We start from the raw sequence: 22827 nt of genomic DNA on the forward strand, positions 1-22827 counted from the left end.
AGCAACAACACCATGAAGTCCAAAGAACACACCAGACAGGTCAGGGATAAAGTTATTGAGAAATATAAAGCAGGCTTAGGCTACAAAAAGATTTCCAAAGCCTTGAACATCCCACGGAGCATTGTTCAAGCGATCATTCAGAAATGGAAGGAGTATGGCACAACTGTAAACCTACCAAGACAAGGCCGTTCACCTAAACTCACAGGCCGAACAAGGAGAGAGCTGATCAGAAATGCAGTCGTGAGGCCCATGGTGACTCTGGACGAGCTGCAGAGATCTACAGCTCAGGTAGGGGAATCTGTCCATAGGACAACTATTAGTCGTGCACTGCAAAGTTGGCCTTTATGGAAGAGTGGCAAGAAGAAAGCCATTGTTAACAGAAAAGCATACGAAGTCCCATTTGCAGTTTGCCACAAGCTATGTGGGGGACACAGCAAACATGTGGAAGAAGGTGCTCTGGTCAGATGAGACCAAAATGGAACTTCTTGCCACTCTTCCATGAAGGCCAACTTTGTACAGTTCATGACTAATAGTTGTCCCATGGACAGAGTCTCCCACCTGAGCTGTAGATCTCTGCAGCTCGTCCAGAGTCACCATAGGCCTTTTGACTGCATTTCCGATCAGCGCTCTCCTTGTTCGGCCTGTGAGTTTAGGTACACGGCCTTGTCTTGGTAGGTTTACAGTTGTGCCATACTCCTTCCATTTCTGAATGATCGCTTGAACAGTGCTCCATGGGATGTTCAAAGCTTTGGAAATCTGTTTGTAGCCTAAGCCTGCTTTAAATTTCTCAATAACTTGATCCCTGACCTGTCTTGTGTGTTCTTTGGACTTCACAGTGTTGTTGCACCCAATATTCTTGTAGACAACCTCTGAGGCCCTCACAGAGCAGCTGTATTTGTACTGACATTAGATTACACACAGGCGCACTCTATTTAGTCATTAGCACTCATCAGGCAATGTCTATAGGCAACTGACTGCACTCAGATCAAAGGGGGCCGAATAATTATGCACACACCACTTTGCAGTTATTTATTTGTAAAAAATGTTTGGAATCATGTATGATTTTCATTCCACTTCTCACGTGTACACCACTTTGTGTTGGTCTTTCATGTGGAATTCCAATAAAATTGATTCACGTTTGTGGCAGTAATATGACAAAATGTGGAAAACTTCAAGGGGGCCGAATACTTTTGCAACCCACTGTATATATGTGTATACTGTCTCCCCCCAATCCCCCCCCCCCCCCCCCCCGCGTTATACTGTCCCCCATAAATCACACAGCCGTGCTAGTGACATGCAGCGTGTCACCAGCATGCTGTTTACATCCACACTGTCACTCTCCGCCGCTCCCCCGCCTCCTCTATATCTCCGCTCCCCGTCTGTGTTCCTTCCCTCCCTGCTGATTGGTGACATTTCTCCCAGAATAAATACATTTCTTTTTTTTTTACTGTGTTGCTGTTACAACATATGAAAAAAACTGCTACTTACAGTACATTAGCTAGTGAATATCTGACAGATTATGTATTCTATCTCTCATCAGCAGGGGCGTAACTAGAAATCACTGGGCCCCCCTGCGAAACTTTGGATGGGGCCCCCTCTCCCACCCAGTGGCGGCTCCAGCTTCAGATTTTTGGGGGGGCTCAAAGGGGGCACGAGGGCTGGCAGGCCGGGCTTGGGGCGGGGAAAGGGGGGGGGGGGGGTTTGCGGCGAAAAATTGGGCGTGGTCATGATGTCATGTGGGCGGGGCTAACTGTAATGTAGTTGTACCAGCTAACGTAGTTACATGGAAAAAAAAATGAAGTAAACGCACATAATGACAGGTAGCCTTTCACCAGTAAATGCACATAAGAATCAGCTTTTCAGCAGTTAATGCACGTAATGACAGACTGCGTTTCTGCAGTAAATGCACATAAGAGCCTGCTTTTCACCAGTTAATGCATGTAATGACAGACAGTTTCCCCATTAAATGCACATAAGAGACAGCTTTTCACCAGTTAATTCACATAATGATAGACTGTGTTTCCGCAGTAAATGCACATAAGGGACAACTTTTCACCAGTTCATGCACATAATGACAGACAGCATTTCCCCAGTAAATGCACATAAGAGACAGCTTTTCACCAGTTAATGCACATGACAGACAGCCTTTCACCAGTTAATGCCCATAAGAGACAGCTTTTCACCAGTAAATGCACATAAGAGACAGCTTTTCACCAGCTAACGCACGTAATGACAGACAGCCTTTCACCAGTAAATGCACATAAGTGACAGCGTTACCCCAGTATAAGTGACAGCGTTATCCCAGTATAAGTGACAGCGTTACCCCAGTAAATGCACATAAGTGACAGCGTTACCATAGTATAAGTGACAGCGTTACCCCAGTAAATGCACATAAGTGACAGCTTTACCCCAGTATAAGTGACAGCGTTACCCCAGTAAATGTACATAAGTGACAGCGTTACCCCAGTATAAGTGACAGCGTTACACCAGTAAATGCACATAAGTGACAGCGTTACCCCAGTATAAGTGACAGCGTTACCCCAGTAAATGAACATAAGTGACAGCGTTACCCCAGTATAAGTGACAGCGTTACCCCAGTATAAGTGACAGCGTTACCCCAGTAAATGCACATAAGTGACAGCGTTACCCCAGTATAAGTGACAGCGTTACCCCAGTAAATGCACATAAGTGACAGCGTTACCCCAGTATAAGTGACAGCGTTACCCCAGTAAATGCACATAAGTGACAGCGTTACCCCAGTATAAGTGACAGCGTTACACCAGTAAATGCACATAAGTGACAGCGTTACCCCAGTATAAGTGACAGCGTTACCCCAGTAAATGCACATAAGTGACAGCGTTACCCCAGTATAAGTGACAGCGTTACCCCAGTAAATGCACATACGTGACAGCGTTACCCCAGTAAATGCACATAAGTGACAGCGTTACCCCAGTATAAGTGACAGCGTTACCCCAGTAAATGCACATACGTGACAGCGTTACCCCAGTAAATGCACATAAGTGACAGCGTTACCCCAGTATAAGTGACAGCGTTACCCCAGTATAAGTGACAGCGTTACCCCAGTATAAGTGACAGCGTTACCCCAGTAAATGCACATAAGTGACAGCGTTACCCCAGTATAAGTGACAGCGTTACCCCAGTAAATGCACATAATGTTATACCTGGTCAGGAGGGTGGGGGACTATTTGCAGAGGCTGGGGAGGGGGGCCCCATCATGCCCTCACCTCAGTGGACCCCCCTCCTTTTATGCGCGGCGCCGAGCGGGAGATACAGCTCCGGAGTGACAGCGGGAGTGACAGCGTTACCCCAGTATAAGTGACAGCGTTACCCCAGTAAATGAACATAAGTGACAGCGTTACCCCAGTATAAGTGACAGCGTTACCCCAGTATAAGTGACAGCGTTACCCCAGTAAATGCACATAAGTGACAGCGTTACCCCAGTATAAGTGACAGCGTTACCCCAGTAAATGCACATAAGTGACAGCGTTACCCCAGTATAAGTGACAGCGTTACCCCAGTAAATGCACATAAGTGACAGCGTTACCCCAGTATAAGTGACAGCGTTACACCAGTAAATGCACATAAGTGACAGCGTTACCCCAGTATAAGTGACAGCGTTACCCCAGTATAAGTGACAGCGTTACCCCAGTAAATGCACATAAGTGACAGCGTTACCCCAGTATAAGTGACAGCGTTACCCCAGTAAATGCACATACGTGACAGCGTTACCCCAGTAAATGCACATAAGTGACAGCGTTACCCCAGTATAAGTGACAGCGTTACCCCAGTAAATGCACATACGTGACAGCGTTACCCCAGTAAATGCACATAAGTGACAGCGTTACCCCAGTATAAGTGACAGCGTTACCCCAGTATAAGTGACAGCGTTACCCCAGTATAAGTGACAGCGTTACCCCAGTAAATGCACATAAGTGACAGCGTTACCCCAGTATAAGTGACAGCGTTACCCCAGTAAATGCACATAATGTTATACCTGGTCAGGAGGGTGGGGGACTATTTGCAGAGGCTGGGGAGGGGGGCCCCATCATGCCCTCACCTCAGTGGACCCCCCTCCTTTTATGCGCGGCGCCGAGCGGGAGATACAGCTAGCTATAGTCTCCGGGAGTCCGGGCTGCAGCAGACACTAGAGCTTCAGCCGACTGGTCCACTTCTGTCTCCTCCTCAGCAATACCGCTCTGCACGCACTGAATCAGGAAGTAGTGCAGAGCGGTATTGCTGAGAAGGAGACAGGAGTGGACCAGGCGGCTGAAGCTCTAGTGTCTGCTGCAGCCCGGACTCCCGGAGACTATAGCTAGCTGTATCTCCCGCTCGGCGCCGCGCATAAAAGGACCCCTCCTTTTATCATTCCCTGAGGTGAGGGAATGATAAGTCTCTCGCCCCACGCTAGAGCCGGTGTTGGAACACCGGCCCTTGATTCAGGGGGGCTTTCTGAGGGGCTTACAGTTTCTCAGCTGGGGCTTCAGCCCCGGCAAGCCCCAGTGTAGCGCCGCCACTGCTCCCACCTCAGAAACCCGACAGACAAGTGTGCTCCCAGCCTCAGCTTATTACACTACTCTGTCCATCTCTGATGGAGCAGAACTGGCTCTGCAAACTTCTCCATCATCACTACAGTACAGAGCACTTGGGGAGGGGTAGAGAGGTTGGGGGCTGGGCGCTGCACACAAGACCCTACTGAATAGGGACTGTCTACAAAACTTTGTATGATTCCTTATCAGTGGCTGAGAAGATGCAGCCATTAGAACAATTGTGCAGAGAGCTGAAAGTTTGTTTCTATCCGTGTCCTTAGTTGTCAGTCTCTCAGGACAGGGAAAACAAACTTCTCCTCCTACAGGGCCTCCCTGTGGCTTCTGGGCCCCCTGCAGCTGTATCCCTTGCAGGGTCTATTGGTATGTTCTTGCTCATAAGTGTTTTTCAGTTATTTATTTATTTACAAAAGCGGTTGTTCATCCTACCTGCCAAAATAGTGTTTAAAGGACCACTACAGCGAAAAAAGTAAGCAATTAAAATCTGACAGAACAGACTAGTTTTGGACTAGTCCATCTGCTCTTGGGGGACTCTCAGGATCTTCTTTGTTTTCAAAAGCATTTCCTAAATGGCAGTTGCTAAAGTCTAACTCCCTCGAGTGCGGTGCTTGGGAGTTCTCCTGAAGTCTACTATCATCTCCATGGTCTTAAAGGACAGCTGAAGTTTGAGGGATATGGAGGCTGCCATACATATTTCCTATCAAACAATACCAGTTGCCTGGCAGCCCTACTGATCTATTTGGCTACAATAGTGTCTGAATCACACCAGAAACAAGCATGCAGCTAATTTTGCCTGATCTGACAATAATATCAGAAACACCTGATCTGCTGCATGCTTGTTCAGTGTCTACGGCTGAAAGTATTAGAGGCAGAGGATCAGCAGGATAGCCAGGCAACTGGTATTGCTCAAAAGGAAATACATATGGCAGCCTCCATAACCATCTCACTTCAGGTGTCCTTTAAGAATGTTAAGTTCCAACTAAGTTGATGCTGCTGCACCAGGTGGAAAGCTGTCCCACTACATGCCTGTATGTAGAGTCATCCCCATTTTGTATGAGACCAACTACTGTTGTGTCATCTGCTAACTTCAGAACCTTTATAGATGGATCTGTGGAGATGCAGTCGTTGGCGTATAGTGCATAAAGCAGTGGGGAGAGCACACAGCCTTGAGGTCTTCTAGCGCTGACTGTCAAATGTTCTTGAGATGTGTTTCCCCAACCTAACCTTTTGTCTCCTGTCAGTCAAGAAGTCGGTTATCCATTTGCAGATGGGATCAAGTATGCTTAAAGAGACTCTGAAGCGAATTTTGTTTTGCTAAATTTACCTTTCCATTCGCTTTAGAAGCCTCACCAGCGTTAAACCGCTGCATCCCCGCCAAAAAACGAGCACTGCAGACCCCCCAAATGCCCAGGCAAACATCCACGACCAACTTGGTTGTGGATTGTGCTACCCTGAGAGGCTGAGCTATTCACTGTAGCTCCGCCTCTCCTGCTGTAGATGGCCACGCGGATCGCCGCCTCTCCCCGCCCCTCCTTGTGAAGAAAGAGTGAGAGGGGCGGGGAGAGGCGGCAATGCGCGGCAATTGACGGCAGGAAAGGCAGAGCTACAGCAGAGAGCTCTGCCCCTTCCAGGAAGCGCCGTCCTTAGTCCCCCCCGGGGATTTGGGGGGTCGGCAGCACTCGTTTTTCGCCGGGGATGCGGCGGTTTAGCACTGGAGAGAGTACTGAAGCAAATGGAAAGGTAAATTTAGCAATATATTTTCGCTTCAGACTCTCTTTAATGAGGAGAGCTTGCTTTATAACAGTGATGGTATTATGGTAAAAGCAAACAGTTTATCAGCGCCAAGGAAATAGATCATATGATCGCTACCAAGAATGAACAAAGTCCAAAGTCCACAAAATTAGTATTCAGAAGTCAGCGCAGATCAAAGAAGAATAAATACAGTCAATAAAACGTCACCACGGTGATATTCCAACCTCACATGGTCTCGTGGCCAACCATCATCAGAAAAGAGTAAGAGGGGCTTACCAGCTGCCAACAACCCACATTATAAGGTTGTATGTCTCACATTCAGTGGTAATCCTAACAAATCTCGGCCAGATATAGATCCAAACTTCCACCACTCCCTCACTCTGATATATGGTATGGTATCCAGGAAAGCCAATATATAAACACAACAAAAACAGCAACTCGTAAACTCGTAAACCGTTTATTGTAAAAATAATCGGTATAGACCGTAAAAAAACAAGATAAAAGCAAAGACTTACATACGGGGCCCAGGAACAGGGAACCCCTAATAAAATGTGCGCGTGTAAGCTGGTCCACAGCCAGTAAGACATTAAAGGTGCTGCCTGTCTTTAATGCCACCTTTAATGTCTTATTGGCTGTGGACCAGCTTACACACGCAAATTTTAGTAGGGGTTCCCTAATCCAAAATCAATTCTTTATTTTTATATGGTAAACAAGTAATAAGGATGCTAACCAGGCAATCCAAAAGTTAAAAATCACTATTACTTTTAATGATAATTTCCCAGTTTACCTGACTCTAATTTGGTACATTGCCGCACAAAGGAAGTTGCAGGGCATGCTGGGGTGTCCTTTTTTGCTTCTCTGCTTTCCCCTTAGACTTAACTAATGCAGCCTGATTGGCTGAAGCCTCTTTTACCTCTGTTTTCCCCTCCCACACCTCTGTTCCTCTCTGATTGGCCAACATTTCTCATGCTGAGACAATGCACTTTCTATTGCAGAGCTGGGTGGGAGTGTCTGAAGACTGGGATGGGGGCGGGCAATGCATACACAATCAGGCAGAGGAGATTAAGGGAGAAAATGACATCAGGATTGGCTTCAAGATAGACACAGTTAAAATGGAGAATCCTAAGAAGCATTTTCTCTTTTTTACTATAGAAAAATCACTAAAATTAAAATGTGGACAGTGCAATACATATGTTATGTAAGTAGAGCAAGTATTTATCCACTTATATATATGTGTGTTTTTTCTGAGATAGTATGGCTGACAGCTCCACTTTAAGGGGGTGGTAGGTTTAGGAAAGTGGGGGTTTCATTAAGGATGATAGTCAGGGTTAGGCTCAGGAATGTGGGGGTTTCATTAAGTGCGAGCTTAGGGTTAGGTTTTAAGAAAGTGGGGGGTTCATTCAGTCTTTTTTTTAGAGCTGGCTTCATAATCCAGATATATTCATACATTTTTTGCAGACTGATTGGGTGCTTCATTTTTCTTCCCCCGAAACGTTGTTCATTGATTTTGAATTCACAGCTTGAATGTTGTTTCAGCATGAAAGTCCAGAGAGCTGAGTAGACTCATCTCAGTTTGTGATCTTCACCCAGGCCCCTTTATGTACCCAGATAGCAGCATGGAGGGGCTCGGTGAAGGTGGCAGTGAAGGTGTGTAAATGGCTGATGGAATCACCCAGCTGGTAGAAGGACAGACATCCAGCTTTATAGTCCAGATAGATTCCGAATCTTTGACAATCTATTTGGGGGTTCAATTGTTGTTCCTGTGAATTGTGATTAGCTGAATATTTACTCTTACACAGTCGGAAAGTCCATGATTTCTCATTGTGTCCAAGGCATGACTCTTCTCCGGTTCTTTTTATACTAGGATAACACATCCCAACTTCCCACTCTCCAGAGTTCCCGACCTCTACCTCCCAGAAATGTCTTCCAGCAGAATATCTCTTCATACTCAGCACCTGCTTATACTTTGTAAATCTTTCTTGCGAGTCCGGCCTGTTCAGACTTGTATCAGAAGATGTTGCAGTTTTCAAGTCATCAGATAAAGCAACAAAATCATCAGCAGTTGTTGAATCCAGTTGCAGATCTGTCCCATCTTTTATAATGATCTCTACTTGTGATTTTATGTTCCTAATTAAGTCAATTATAGAATTATGCAACACCAGTAAGATAGGGAAATCATCCAGTTGAGAGGTAGAAGGTTCCTCCACATGCGGGTCATCATCTGTGTCTGTTTCTGGATCTTGCAAGACAGTGAATGGGTCAGTCATGTCACACATCTTCTTAACGTGATCCATTTTCTGGGACAGCTCTGCCTTTACTGTATTTAGCTTCTGGATCTGATCAGAGTCTAACGCTAAGATCTGTTCTTCCTTCCTAGAGAGCTCGCTCAAGACACTCTTCTCGTGAATTTCCACTTGTCTCGTTATGTCCTGAAATAGATCTGTGACTCTCTTCTTCTCTCCATCTGCTTTTATTTGCACTTGTACCTTATGGTCTTGTAAACTCTGAAGATTCTCCTCAACTGTCCCGCTCTTTGGAATCAGTTTCTGAAGAGCATTTCTCAGTTTCTCCTGCTTCTCCTCAGAAGCCTTCTGCAGAGGTTCCACTTGGTGTCCTTTATGTTCTCCAACTAGACAGCAGATTGCACACAAACAGATATTGTCCTCTGAGCAGTAATATTCCAGGAACCTTTTGTGGATGGAGCACATTCTACCACTGATGGACAAAGTAGGGTCAATTAATACATGGTTATTATTGTGGGCCATCAGGTGTTTATTACAGAAGCTGGCTTCGCACTGCAGACATGTTTTAACAGCAACTACAGGAGAGTCCACACAGTATGTACAGAGGGTCTCAGTTTCTTCTAGTTGTATACGTCTGAAGTTGTCCACAATGTTTGACAGCTTCCTGTTCTTCTCCAGGAGAGGGCGCTCTGGATACTTCTTCCTGCATTCTGGACAGGTATAAGCTCCTCCAGGTCTTTCCTGGGTATCCAGAGCAGTCCCGATACAGTTGTGGCAGAAGATGTGTCCACATGTCAGCGACACCGGCTCTGTATAAAGACTCCAGCAGATGGCACATTTCAGCTCCGCACCCAGGGCAGCAGAAGTCATTCTGTAAAGAAGAAGGTACAAATGAGACTCCTCATACATCAGCTTACTTATTAACTTCTTAAGGTAGTAATTGTTTTGCATTTTTACAAGGTTAAAGTACATTATGACAAAGCAATAAACAAGGGGAAAGTTTGGGGAAACCCTACGACTGGCAGCTTTGGGTAGTTTTGTACATCATGAGACCATCTAGTAATGGTGTCCATACTGTTTAACAGGCATGTTCGTACACAGGTGACGTGAGTTCTGAAAAAAACCCATCTCTGATGCCATTTCCCACTTGTTTCCTCAATCAGCAGCTTTCTTAAAGTAAATCTGTATTTGGTTTTGAAAAAAAAAATCAGATACTCACCTATGAAGAGGGAAGGTTCAGGGTCCTAAAGAGCCTTTCCTCTCGGGGTCTCCTCGTTCCAGCACCGCTGTCACCACCAATAGCTGTCTCCGACCAACTGGACAGTTCTGTGAGCCCTTGGGTGCCCCTGGCAGTGATGATCAGATACCCCCAATCACAGATTCGACTAATTCGGCCGTGATAAAAAAAAAAAATCCGGATAAGTCGTGATTTTTATCCGGATTTGAAACGGATTTACGAATTCGACTCAGATTTTTTCCGTGATTGCCTCTAAAATCCGGAATCACGGCCGTGATCATGGATTAGACTTTAAGTTAATAGCAAAGCCCCCATACGTGCTACAATCACCAAAATTGCATGGATTATATTTGAGAAAATCGATTTAAAATTTTCAAATGGAAAACTTATTCGAAATTAAAAACTCGCCAAAACCCCCCGACTTTAGTGGTTAATAGCAAAGCCCCCTTACATGGTAGAAACACCAAATTTGCCAGAAATGTTAAGAACAACAGTGGGAACAAGAGGAAAACATTTTTTCAAAAAGACCATATAGTTTTTGAGAAAATCGATATTAAAATTTCAAAGGAAAACAGTTACATTTAGGCAGGGGTCACACTTACCGGCTTTTGTACGCGTTTTCTGCCCAGAAAAACTGTTTTCAACTGAGAACTCATGTTAATCAATGAGCTAGGTCACACTTGAATGCAGATTTCGCACGCAGAAAAAAAACTGACATCTTGCGCAATTTGTCAGTTTTCTCTATAAATTACATTAGCTGTTGTAAGGTAGAGGTCACACTTGTCTTTCAGTTTTATGAAAAGTGTAGAAACTGAAAGACAAATGTGACCCCTGCCTTGAATGCGGTAAATGACAGTTAATGAAGCAAAACCCGCCGACTTTGGCAGTTAATAGCAAAGCCCCATTACATGGTAGAAACACCAAATTTACAGGATATGTTAAAAAGATAGTGGGAAAAAATATTATTTTCCTATTTTTTTTAAATTTCTTTCTTTTTTATGTTCAGATTGTGGGAAATGTTTAAAAAATGATGTGGGGTCCTCCCTACCCAGAATATTTTACCCCCTGTCCCCCATGTAGGCTGGTATAGCCAGAATGCGGAGCCCCGGCCCTGGGGCTTTGCACCCTGAGCTATACCAGCCCGCATGGGTATGGGGGGGCTCTGGGGGGGAGAGGCGGCCAAGCCTTCCCCTCCCCCAGAGCCCTTGTCCAATCCATGCACAAGGGGCTCTTCCCCACCTCAGGTGCCCCAGGAGGAGGTGGGGGGGTTATGGTGGCATCTGGGAGACCCTTTAAGAAGGAGACCCTAGATGCCCACCTCTATTCCCAGGAGAAATGAGTATAGGGTTCAAAGTTCCCCTTACCCATTTCCACAAAGGCTTATATGAAATAAAAACACAACCACAGATAAAGTCCTTTAATATTCTTAATTAACCAGAAATACTTTCCTGTACCTTTAAAAAAAAATCCCCATGCCAATATACTCGGAAAAGGTCCCATGCCAATATCCTCTAATCTTGCGTACTTCTTACATTGATTGAAGATCACCGCTCACCGCTGCCGCACACGCTGCCCCTGACGAACTGCTCTCAACTATACTTAGTATAGCTGAGAGCTAAAAGCATCTTTAAATTTCCCTCCAAGGCTCCCCATTGGTTCCTTAACAGACCAATGGGGATCAGGAGGATCCCCATTGGTCGATAAGGAACCATTGGGGAGCCTTGGAGGGAAATGTAAAGATGCTTTGCTCTCAGCTATACTAAGTATAGCTGAGAATGCGTCCGCCTATGCGAACGCTATACCGCCGGCTCCCGCAGTCCTCCCTGCCTCCAGCACCTTTCACCCACCCAGCATGGGTGTGGGTGACAGGTGTGGGAGGCAGAGAGGACAGCGGGAGCCAGCGTTATAGCATCCGCATAGGTGGACGTGTTCTCAGCTATACTTAGTATAGCTGAGAGTTGCGGCGTGTGTGGCGGCGGCGGATATCTTCAATCAATGTAAGAAGATTGCAAGATTTGGCGATATTGGCGTGGGACCTTTTCCGAGGATATTGGCATGGGGACATTTTTTTAAAGGTACAGGTACGTATTTCTGGTTAATTAAGAATATTAAAGGACTTTTTTCATGGTTGCTTTTTTATTTCATTTAACCATTTGTGGAAATGGGTAAGGGGTACTTTGTACCCCTATACTCATTTCTCCTGGGAGGGAGGTGGGCATCTGGGGGTCCCCTTCTTAAAGCGGACTCCGAGATGCCACCATAAACTCCCCCAGGGAGTCGTCACCCCTACCTCCTCCTGGGGCACCGGAGGTGGAGAAGAGCCCCTTGTCCATGGATTGGACAAGGGATCTGGGGGGAGGGGAAGGCCTGGCCGCCCCTCTCCCCCGGAGCACCACCATACCATGGACCATGCAGGCTGGTATAGCTCAGGGTGTGAAGCACCAGTCGGCCAGGGCTCTGCATTCTGGCTATCCCAGCCTGCATGGGAGACAAGGGGTTATAGGGGCTTGGGAGGGGGGACCCCACGTCATTTTTTTTTTTATTATTTCCCATGCTCTGAACATAAAAAAAATATAAAAAAATAAAATAGGAAAAGATTATTTTTTTCCCACTGTTTTTTTTTTAACAAAAAAGCAAATTTTTGCAAATTTGGTGTTTCTACCATGTAAGGGGGCTTTGCTATTAACTGCTAAAGTTGGCAGGTGATAATCACAAATATTTTTCCCATGATCCCGAGTGGTCCGAATAATAGCAGCCACAGCTGACTCGTGTTTGAATTCCATGATCCAGAATCGATCACGGATTCCAATCACGACGTTGAATAGGGGAAAAATGCTCGTGAATCACCACGAGGTCGTGAGCATCACTAGACCCTGGAAGCACTCATGTCTCCATGTTACTTTTTTCACTGGAATTACCAATTTTGTATTGATTCTGTATTTTGTACCAATCCTGTATTTTATATATTGGTGTACACCATTGTCTGTATTAGTACGTACCCCATATTTGTTTCTTACCTTGTACAGCGCCACGGAATATGTTGGTGCTTTCTAAATCAATAATAATAACAATACCTAAATATTTTGTCTCTAAAATGTGTCCCTCTTTCTCATCTCGGGAAGCTGGAAGGCAAAGGGGCAACTACTTCAGTAAGACCAGTGCCTGCAGCTTCAGTAAGACACTGTGCTTACTGCAGCTTCAGTAAGCACAGTGCCTGCAGCTTCAGTAAGGCCAGTGCCTGCAGCTTCAGTAAGACCAGTGCCTGCAGCTTCAGTAAGACCAGTGCCTGCAGCTTCAGTAAGACCAGTGCCTGCAGCTTTAGTAAGGCCAGTGCCTGTAGCTTCAGTAAGACCAGTGCCTGTAGCTTCAGTAAGACCAGTGCCTGTAGTTTCAGTAAGACCAGTGCCTGTAGCTTCAGTAAGACCAGTGCCTGTAGCTTCAGTAAGACCAGTGCCTGTAGCTTCAGTAAGACCAGTGCCTGCAGCTTCAGTAAGACCAGTGCCTGCAGCTTCAGTAAGACCAGTGCCTGCAGCTTCAGTAAGACCAGGCTTCAGGGAGGCCTGGGAGCTCTGGGGAACTCCAACTTAATAGCAGGTTTTATGATGGTCATGCTTTTTAACCTATTGGGGACCGCCGCAGGTTGAATCAACATCCGGCAGGTGGTGGTACCGTTCTGACCGGACGTTGATTCAACGTCTGCGCTAAGGCACCACTCCCGACGCGATCGTGCGCACCCGGAGGGGGAGATTGAGCTGTCATATGACAGCTGGCATCTCCCCCTAGTGATCAGCAGCCATCGGGTATGGCTGCTGATCACGTGATCACTACGATCGCCGTTGGATCGTAGTGATCACTCTGACAGCGGCGGCAGCAGGGGGGAAAAGAAGAGGATCCACTTACCTCCCTGCCTTTCCAGCGACGATCGGCGCCCCCTCTCTTCTCTGGCCGGCATCTCTGCTCCGCCTGACGTCAGCGCCGGGTCCCTCTTCTCCGGCCGGCATCTCTGCTCCGTCTGACGTAAGCGCCGGGTCCCAGCTTGATGACGTCATCAAGCCGCGACCCGACCTGAGCGTCATTTGGAGCGAAGATGCCGGCCGGAGAAGAGGTGGCTTCTGCGGCTCATCGCTGGAGCCTGGAAGGTAAGTGATGGCTGCCAGCTACAGGGGGGACACTTGCCACCATGGGGGGGGGGACAGTGCCCAGCGAGCCACAGAGGGGATCCGGCCGCCCGACCCCCCCAAACACGCGCACCCCCCTCCACCGCAAAATGCCCTGGTCCTTAAGGGGGGTTAGGCGGCCGGTCCCGAAGTGGTTAATGGTTGGGGGGGGGGGAATCATAACATTGTGGGAGGGGATTATGGTGGCTATTCTTGCACTCTTGTTACATAGTTACGTAGATTGAAAAGAAAAAAATACATCCATCGAATTCAACCAGAAAATAAGGTACACTAGTCTTCATCCTCACATATCCCTTTGCATCCAGAGAAAGGCGAAAAAAAAAACCCTTACAAGGCATGGTCCAATTGCCTCAAAAAGGAAAAAAAATCCTTCTCGACTCCAAATGGCAATCATATAAAATCCCTGGATCAATGACGCCAGTAATTACAGCCATGGATGTCTTTAAACGCAAAGAAAGCATCTACTCCCCCCCTTAAATGCAGATATAGAATTTGCCATAACTACTTCCTGTGGTAGAATATTCCACATTTTAATCAAAAGAGCCCTTTTCTTAAATCAATGGCTAAAACGTTTTTCTTTATGTGCAAGATCATGTCCCCTAGACCTTTGCACAAGTTTAGGGACAACAAGCTCATCTGCCAAGCTTTTAAAGTGGGTTGCAAAAGTATTCTGCCCCCTTGAAGTTTTCCACATTTTGTCATTATTACTGCCACAAACATGAATCAATTTTATTGGAATTCCACATGAAAGACCAACACAAAGTGGTGTACACATGAGAAGTGGAACGAAAATCATACATGATTCCAAACATTTTTTTACAAATAAATAACTGCAAAGTGGTGTGTGCATAATTATTCGGCCCCCTTTGATCTGAGTGCAGTCAGTTGCCTATAGACATTGCCTGATGAGTGCTAATGACTAAATAGAGTACACCTGTGTGTAATCTAATGTCAGTACAAATACAGCTGCTCTGTGAGGGCCTCAGAGGTTGTCTAAGGGCTCTTTCACATTAGCGCAGACTTTGTGCGTTAACGCAAACGGAAGCCGTTTGCGTTAACCAAGGTAAGATGAAAGTCCATAGACTTTCATTTTACCTTTCACACTCGACGCTGCGTTTCGATGCGTTGCGGTTCCGACTTCCGACGCACCCGGGCGCAGTTTTTCATCCAACGCAACCGCGAGCCGGCGTTTTCCGTCGGGTTTAATTACCAGCTACCGCCGCTGATTGCGTCGTACCGCAGATACCCGACGACACGCCGCAGGCAGACAACGCGTGCAGGAGAGCGGCTCCTGTTCGCGTTGTCTGATGTGAAAGAGCCCTTACAGAATATTGGGAGCAACAACACCGTGAAGTCCAAAGAACACACAAGACAGGTCAGGAATCAAGTTATTGAGAAATTTAAAGCAGGCTTAGGCTAAAAAAAGATTTCCAAAGCCTTGAACATCCCATGGAGCACTGTTCAAGCGATCATTCAGAAAAGGAAGGAGTATGGCACAACTGTAAACCTACCAAGACAAGGCCATCCACCTAAACTCACAGGCCGAACAAGGAGAGCGCTGATCAGAAATGCAGTCAAGAGGCCCATGATGAGTCTGGGCGAGCTGCAGAGATCTACAGCTCAGGTGGGAGACTCTGTCCATAGAACAACTATTAGTCATGCACTGTACAAAGTTGGCCTTTATGGAAGAGTGGCAAGAAGAAAGGCATTGTTAACAGAAAGCATAAGAAGTCCCGTTTGCAGTTTGCCACAAGCCATGTGGGGGACACAGCAACCATGTGGAAGAAGGTGCTCTGGTCAGATGAGACCAAAATGGAACTTTTTGTCCGAAATGCAAAACGCTATGTGTGGCGGAAAACTAACACTGCACATCACTCTGAACACACCATCCCCACTGTCAAATATGGTGGTGGCAGCATCATGCTCGGGGGGTGCATCTCTTCAGCAGGGACAGGGAAGCTGGTTAGAGTTGATGGGAAGATGGATGGAGCCAAATGCAGGGCAAACTTGGAAGAAAACCTCTTGGAGACCGCAAAAGACTTGAGACTGGGGCGGAGGTTCACCTTCCAGCAGGACAATGACCCTAAACATAAAGCCAGGGCAACAATGGAATGGTTTAAAACAAAACATATATATGTGTTAGAATGGCCCAGTCAAAGTCCAGATCTAAATCCAATCGAGAATCTGTGGCAAGATCTGAAAACTGCTGTTCACAAACGCTGTCCATCTAATCTGACTGAACTGGAGCTGTTTTGCAAAGAAGAATGGGCAAGGATTTTAGTCTCTAGATGTGCAAAGCTGGTAGAGACATACCCTAAAAGACTGGCAGCTGTAATTGCAGCAAAAGGTGGTTCTACAAATTATTGACTCAGGGGGCTGAATAATTATGCACACCCCACTTTGCAGTTATTGATTTGTAAAAAATGTTTGGAATGAGGTATGATTTTCTATCCACTTCTCACGTGTACACCACTTTGTATTGGTCTTTCACGTGGAATTCCAATAAAATTGATGCATGTTTGTGGCAGTAATGTGACAAAATGTGGAAAACTTTAAGGGGGCTGAATACTTTTGCAACCCACTGTATATTGCTCTCTGATGTATTTATACATGTTAATTAGATCTTTATTCCAGGCTAAATCAGCCTAGTTTTTTTTTATCTTTCCTGGTAAGTGAGACCTTCTATCCCTCTAATCAATTTTGTTGCTCGAATCTGTCCTTCCTGTAATGCGGTGCCCAGAACTGAATTCCAAATTCCAGATGTGGCCTTACTAGAGAGTTAAATGGGAAGTATTGTGCTAGCATCCAGAGTTTTTATTTCCCTTTTAATGCATCCCAAAATGTTATTAGCTTTAGCTGCAGTGGCTTGGCATTGAGTACGATTATTTAACTTGTTGTTGACAAGTATTCCTAAGTCCTTCTCCAAGTTTGATGTCCCCAACTCCCCATCTGTATCCTGTTTATTTTGTATGGTGCTAGACCTTTGGTACGACCAAACTGCATGACTTTACATTTGTCAACATTGAATTTCATCTGCCATGTATGTGCCCATATAGCCATCCTGTCCAGATCCTGTTTCAATATGACACTATCTTCCTGAGAGTTGATGATTCTGCACAATTTGTATCATCTGCAAAATTAGCAACATTGCTCACTACTGCATCTACTAGGTCATTCATAGAAACATTGAAGAGCACTGGACCCAGTACTGACCCCTGTGGGACCCCACTGCTAACAGTCTCCCATTTTGAATAAGACCATTGACCACAACTCTTTGTTTTCTGTCCATTAGCCAGTTCCCTATCCAAGCACACAGACTCTTCCCCAGTTCTTGCATCCTCAACTTTGCACCAGACTGTTGAGAGGAACAGCGTTGATGACCTTTGCAAAGTCCAAGTACCAAAGTGCAAATACAAGTACAGTATTATAAGACACTAGTTGATGGACCAACCAAGGAGGGGAGAGTAATGAGTAGTGAGGTTACTTGATAAATATAAAACAGCAAAAACACTCACAATCATAGATGAGCTTTAGTTCTGACTTTCCATCCAAATTTCCACTAGCTTAAAACTGAATGAATTAAGGTCAGTAGCTGCTGATTTTTGTAGTGGGCAGCAGGGTGGTGTAGTGGTTAGCGCTCTCGCCTTGCAGCACGGGGTCCCTGGTTCACATCCCAGCCAGGTCAACATCTGCAAGGAGTTTGTATGTTCTCCCTGTGTCTGTGTGGGTTTCCTCTGGGCACTCCGGTTTCCTCCCACATCCCCAAAACATACAGATAGGTTAATTGACTTCCCCCTAAATTGGCCATAGTTTACAATAATTACACTACACGATACATACATAGACATACGACTATGGTAGGGATTCGATTGTGAGCTCCTCTGAGGGACAGTTAGTGACATGACTATATTCTCTGTACAGAGATATAAAAAAGGGGGAGACACCGAGAGCCCAATATAGTGTAGTATGCACTGGAAATTTGTAATGAAAGGGTAAGTATGGTTTTATACTCACAAACATGGGTTAATGTCCAGGTAACCACTATGAAGGCTGGTAAGGAGATTAGACCTGTCCCCAATAAGGATTAAGAAGTTGCTCTCTGTAGATCGGAAGAAAGGGGCCAATTCCCTTCCACCAAAGGTGGACTCAATATCAATTCAGTAGTACAGAGGCGCCAGAGGAATAAAAACAATCCTTAAAAATGTTAAAATGGAGTGGGCAGTGGTGGACTTACTCCTCCAATGCAGACACGAAAGATTGCTGATTTCAACAAACGCGTTTTGTGAGTATGTCCCACTTCCTCAGGCAATATAAGGGAGCATATAACACATACAGTCTGTAGTTTCGCTTAGTGCCTCTGTATACAGGGGCACAGAGGCGCTAAGCAAGACTATAGACTGTATGTGTTATATGCTCCCTTATATTGCCTGAGGAAGTGGGACATACCCACAAAACGCGTTGCACCCTTTCGGAGTATGTAAATAAACCAATTTTTGTTGAAATCAGCAATCTTTCGTGTCTGCATTGGAGGAGTAAGTCCACCACTGCCCACTCCATTTTAACATTTTTAAAGATTGTTTTTATTCTTCTGGCGCCTCTGTACTACTGCATTGATATACTCTGTACAGCACTGCGTAAGATGTTGGCGCTATATAAATACTAAATAATAATAATAAAATAATTATTTAGCTGACTGGTTAACCAGCAGCTATGGCTTAACTGGAACTGAAGCTCCTCATCTCTGAATACACAAAGCAAGTCCTTACCTGTTCAGTGTATCCTCTGCCTGTGCAAAGTCTCCTCGCCTGAAGGAAGTGAAAAAGAAATCTGTTCTTGTGTGTGGGCAGGACTAGGATGGGGCTGCCTTGCCATCAGTTTACAGTTAAAGTATAAAAATGTGGGGGTGGCTTTACTAAAATCAAACGTAGGTGTTCATGTCTACATGTAAGTTTTGTATTTTCTAAAATTTTCAGTACATAATAACCTCATGTTATAGCGTGCAACCATGACACTCGGTTTGCAGAACATCACGAACTCACACCTTATTTATATACATAAAAATAGACTGGCTCCTCTCCAGACCCCACTGACCTCTGCTGCCCATTTCATCCACCTCTCCTCTCCCTTCCCCTTTGATGCTGCTCTTCTCTTCCAATCCCTACTGACCTCTGCTGCTCGCCTCATCCACCTCTCCTCCCGCTTCTCTGAGGCAGCCCCTCTCTGCCAATTCCTACAGAGCTCCGCTGCCCGCCTCCTACACCTCTCCTCCCGCTCCTCACTGCCAATCCCAACTCACCTCTACTGCCTGCCTTCTACACCTCTCCTCCCACTCCTCTGAGGCAGCCCCCCCCTGCCAATCTCTACTGACCTCTGCTGCCCGTCTCCTACACCTCTTCTTCCGCTCCTCTGAGGCAGCCCCTCTCTGCCAATTCCTACAGAGCTCCGCTGCCCGCCTCCTACACCTCTCCTCCCGCTCCTCACTGCCAATCCCAACTCACCTCTACTGCCCGCCTTCTACACCTCTCCTCCCACTCCTCTGAGGCAGCCCCCCCCCCCTCTGCCAATCTCTACTGACCTCTGCTGCCCGTCTCCTACACCTCTTCTTCCGCTCCTCTGAGGCAGCCCCTCTCCGTCAATGCCTATTGACCTCTGTTGCTCGTCTCCTTCACCTCTCCTCCCGCTCCTCTGAGGCAGCCCCTCTCTGCCAGTCCCTACAGAACTCTGCTGCCTGTCTTATCTACCTCTTCTCCTGTTCCTCTGATGCTGTCCTTCTCTGCCAATCCTTACTAACCTCTGCTGTCCGTCTCCTTCACCTCTTCTTCTGCTCCTCTGAGGCAGCCCCCCTCTGCCAATCTCTACTGACCTCTGCTGCCTGCTACCTCTTTTTCCGCTCCTCTGAAATGACCACTCTCTGTCAGTCCCTACTGACTGGCTGTCAATGACCTTCTGCTGTTCTTGTGTGATGCTAGGTAACTGCTGTGGGAATGCCCCTCTCAGCCCCACACAAATATCTGCCACAGTACTTTTTGTTGTTGTATTTTTTGTGCACCTGCACATAGTTTAGCAGAGCAGTTTTGCCAAGCGAATGGCCACGCACAAACACATGAGATTTCTTCAATAGCATTACAGAGGCAGGGTTCCGATTTTTACCTATCTATACTCAGAGCTGGGAGAGATGCCTACATGACTTGAAATAATTTATTAGAAATAAAATAAAAGATGGTGCATCAGTATCACAGGAGGAGGAAAAGCAATGGCAAACAAACAATATAGGCCACAGTATAATATAAACAGGAATACATGAAAATAAATGAATTATAATAATTGAAGATTAACCATGATGATGCATTCTTTAATTACAACATTACTTATTCAGAATTCCATGTTTTACCTTAATTATCCTGACTTCAGTGTACAGAAATGCTTCTTATATCTATACATTGCTGTATATTGCTATGTAGCTCCGCCCTTGCAGTGATGTCACAGCCTAGGCTATAGTGTGATGCAGCCTTCTCCCCCAGTGATTCCGGGAAATCATGTTATGTTGCTGCTCGCTTCACAGAGGGAAAAAACATACACAAAAAAATATTCTACAGTGAGTCACCTTGCAGGCTATAAAAAGCATCTATGTCAGCAACACAAGATTAGTACACTGAGGGAAAGATCCCCTGCTGGTTTTGTTCTGTTGCCCTCTGAACATGAAATGACTAGTCTATAATTGTAATGGGGGGTTTATTGTAGCTGGGAGAGACAGAATAACAACAAAAGATCCCTCAAACATCCAGAGCTCCAAAGTCAGAGCTTGATGTGCATCAGGGCCGGATTTACCATAAGGCACTGTAGGCACGTGCCTACAGGCGCCTGATGGTGGAAAGGCGGCTCCCTCCCTGATTGCCTCTCTTCCTCCTTCCCTATGCAGAGTCCCAATCAGAGTGTAGATGAGAGGTTACTCACCCGGCTCTAGGAATTCCACTAATGAGATCTCCCTCCAGTCAGGGGCATCTCTAGCTACTTAATACTGAGGGTACCTCTAGCTACTTAAAGAGGAACTCCAGTGAAAATAATGTAATAAAAAAAGTGCTTCATTTTTACAATAATTATGTATAAATGATTTCGTCAGTGTTTGCCCATTGAAAAATCTTTTAAATCCCTGATTTACATTCTGACATTTATTACATGGTGGCATTTTTACTATTGGCAGGCGATGTAGCTACTGCATGTTTTTTTGACAGTTGGAAACAGCTGTAAACAGCTATTTCCCACAATTCAACAAGGTTCACAGACAGGAAACTGCCAGGAGTACGTACTCAAGAGTTTCTTGTGGGAGGGGTTTTACCACAATATCAGTCATACAGCGCCCCCTGATGGTCTGTTTGTGAAAAGGAATAATTTCTCGTGCAAAAGGGGCTACTGATTGGGATAAAGTTCAATTCTTGGTCAGAGTTTCTCTTTAAAGGGAAGGTTCAGGGACTAGCTAAAAAAAATAAAAATCCATTTCCACTTACCTGGGGCTTCCTCCAGCCCGTGGCAGGCAGGAGGTGCCCTCGGCGCCGCTCCGCAGGCTCCCGGTGGTCTCAGCCTGCGCAGTACAACCCGGAGGACGTCCGATGACGTCAGCGCGCCGGCGTGGAACGCACCATGGAGCGCAGAAGAGGCCCGACCTGGCCGCCGGCCTGGCCAGGTCGGGTCGGCCACCGGAGACCACCGGGAGCCTGCGGAGCGGCGCCGAGGGCACCTCCTGCCTGCCACGGGCTGGAGGAAGCCCCAGGTAAGTGGAAATGGATTTTTATTTTTTTTAGCTAGTCCCTGAACCTTCCCTTTAATACTGAGGGTACCTCTAGCTACTTAATACTGAGGAACACCTGTAGCTACATATGACAGACAAGGGGCTTGATTCACTAACCAGTGCTAACTCAGTTAGCACGTGTTAAGGCTTTGCATGTGCAAACTAGGGACCTTAGTAGATTGCACTGCAAAGCTGTTGCTGTTCGCGTTCTATTTTAGCGCGGTCCGTTCGCGTGCAAAATCAGCCGTTTCGCGTGCAAAGTATGCTTATCATCAGTGGCGTAGCTAAGGAGCTGTGGGCCCCGATGCAAGTTTTACAATGGGGCCCCCCAAGCACTCTATACATAACAATTGATACGGCGCACCAAAACCTGCCAATGGCAACTACAGTGTCAGAGGTGCAAGAAGGGGGCGGGGAACAGCTTGTTAATGATTACTACTATTCAAAGTATCTATAGAAGTGATTATTATGAGCACAGGACCAATAGAGAGCTAATACTGTAGTTGAGGGAGGGCCCTTCAGGGCCCCTCTGGCCCAAGGGCCCCGATGCGGTCGCTACCTCTGCACCCCCTATTGCTACGCCCCTGCTTATCATGTTACTTAGCACTAGAGATGGCCCAGCCTTGGAGAACTCATGGAGAAGCACATGATCAGTTTGATCACCTGATAAGTTTGTAAGGCTCTGATTTGCTGAGATGACTTCCTGGTTTAGCACATGATCATGACTAGCAAATCAGAGCCTTACAAATCTACCAGCTGATCAAACTGATCACGTGCTTCTCCATGAGTTCTCCAAGGCTGGGCCATCCCTACTTAGCACGCGAAGCCGCTGATTTTGCACGCAAACCGTGCGAAGAGCAATACTATATGCGCGCAAACTCCTACGTGCATATTAGCGCATAAAGAGCCAGTTAGCACATGCTAATCGGCTTTTCACTGGCGTGTTTAACACTTAGCACGCTTTTGTGAATCAAGCCCAAGGGAAGTAAGGGAGAAGTGACAGCTGGTACAGCCAGCACACTTGTGGTGCTGATTGGGGGTTTGTAGGCTCATGGAGGTGGAAATC

At 46.1% G+C, this 22827-nt stretch overlaps 1 protein-coding gene across 1 annotated transcript; it reads right to left on the bottom strand.

Moving 5' to 3' along the window:
• Nucleotides 1-7885: 7885 nt before the first annotated feature.
• LOC137525951 (E3 ubiquitin-protein ligase TRIM39-like) lies at nucleotides 7886-22568 on the bottom strand. The gene is made up of 3 exons (XM_068247161.1): nucleotides 22507-22568; nucleotides 12989-13345; nucleotides 7886-9431 (listed from the first exon to the last, which is right to left on the bottom strand). The coding sequence occupies exons 1-3, from the start codon at nucleotides 22566-22568 to the stop codon at nucleotides 7886-7888; spliced, it is 1965 nt and encodes a 654-aa protein (XP_068103262.1).
• Between the last annotated feature and the right edge of the window lie 259 nt (nucleotides 22569-22827).

The sequence above is a fragment of the Hyperolius riggenbachi genome, chromosome 7, assembly GCF_040937935.1.
Source record: "Hyperolius riggenbachi isolate aHypRig1 chromosome 7, aHypRig1.pri, whole genome shotgun sequence".
Lineage (NCBI taxonomy): Eukaryota > Metazoa > Chordata > Amphibia > Anura > Hyperoliidae > Hyperolius > Hyperolius riggenbachi.

Coding starts and splice junctions, on each gene's coding strand:
- LOC137525951 (XM_068247161.1), bottom strand. CDS start 22,568: ATGGCCCAGCCTTGGAGAACTCATGGAGAAGCACGTGATCAGTTTGAT. Junction 13,346..22,506: donor TTTGATCAGCTGGTAGATTT/GTAAGGCTCTGA, acceptor GCCTCCCTGAAG/CCTGGTCTTACTGAAGCTGC. Junction 9,432..12,988: donor CTGTGCTTACTGAAGCTGCA/GTAAGCACAGTG, acceptor TCTTCTTTACAG/AATGACTTCTGCTGCCCTGG.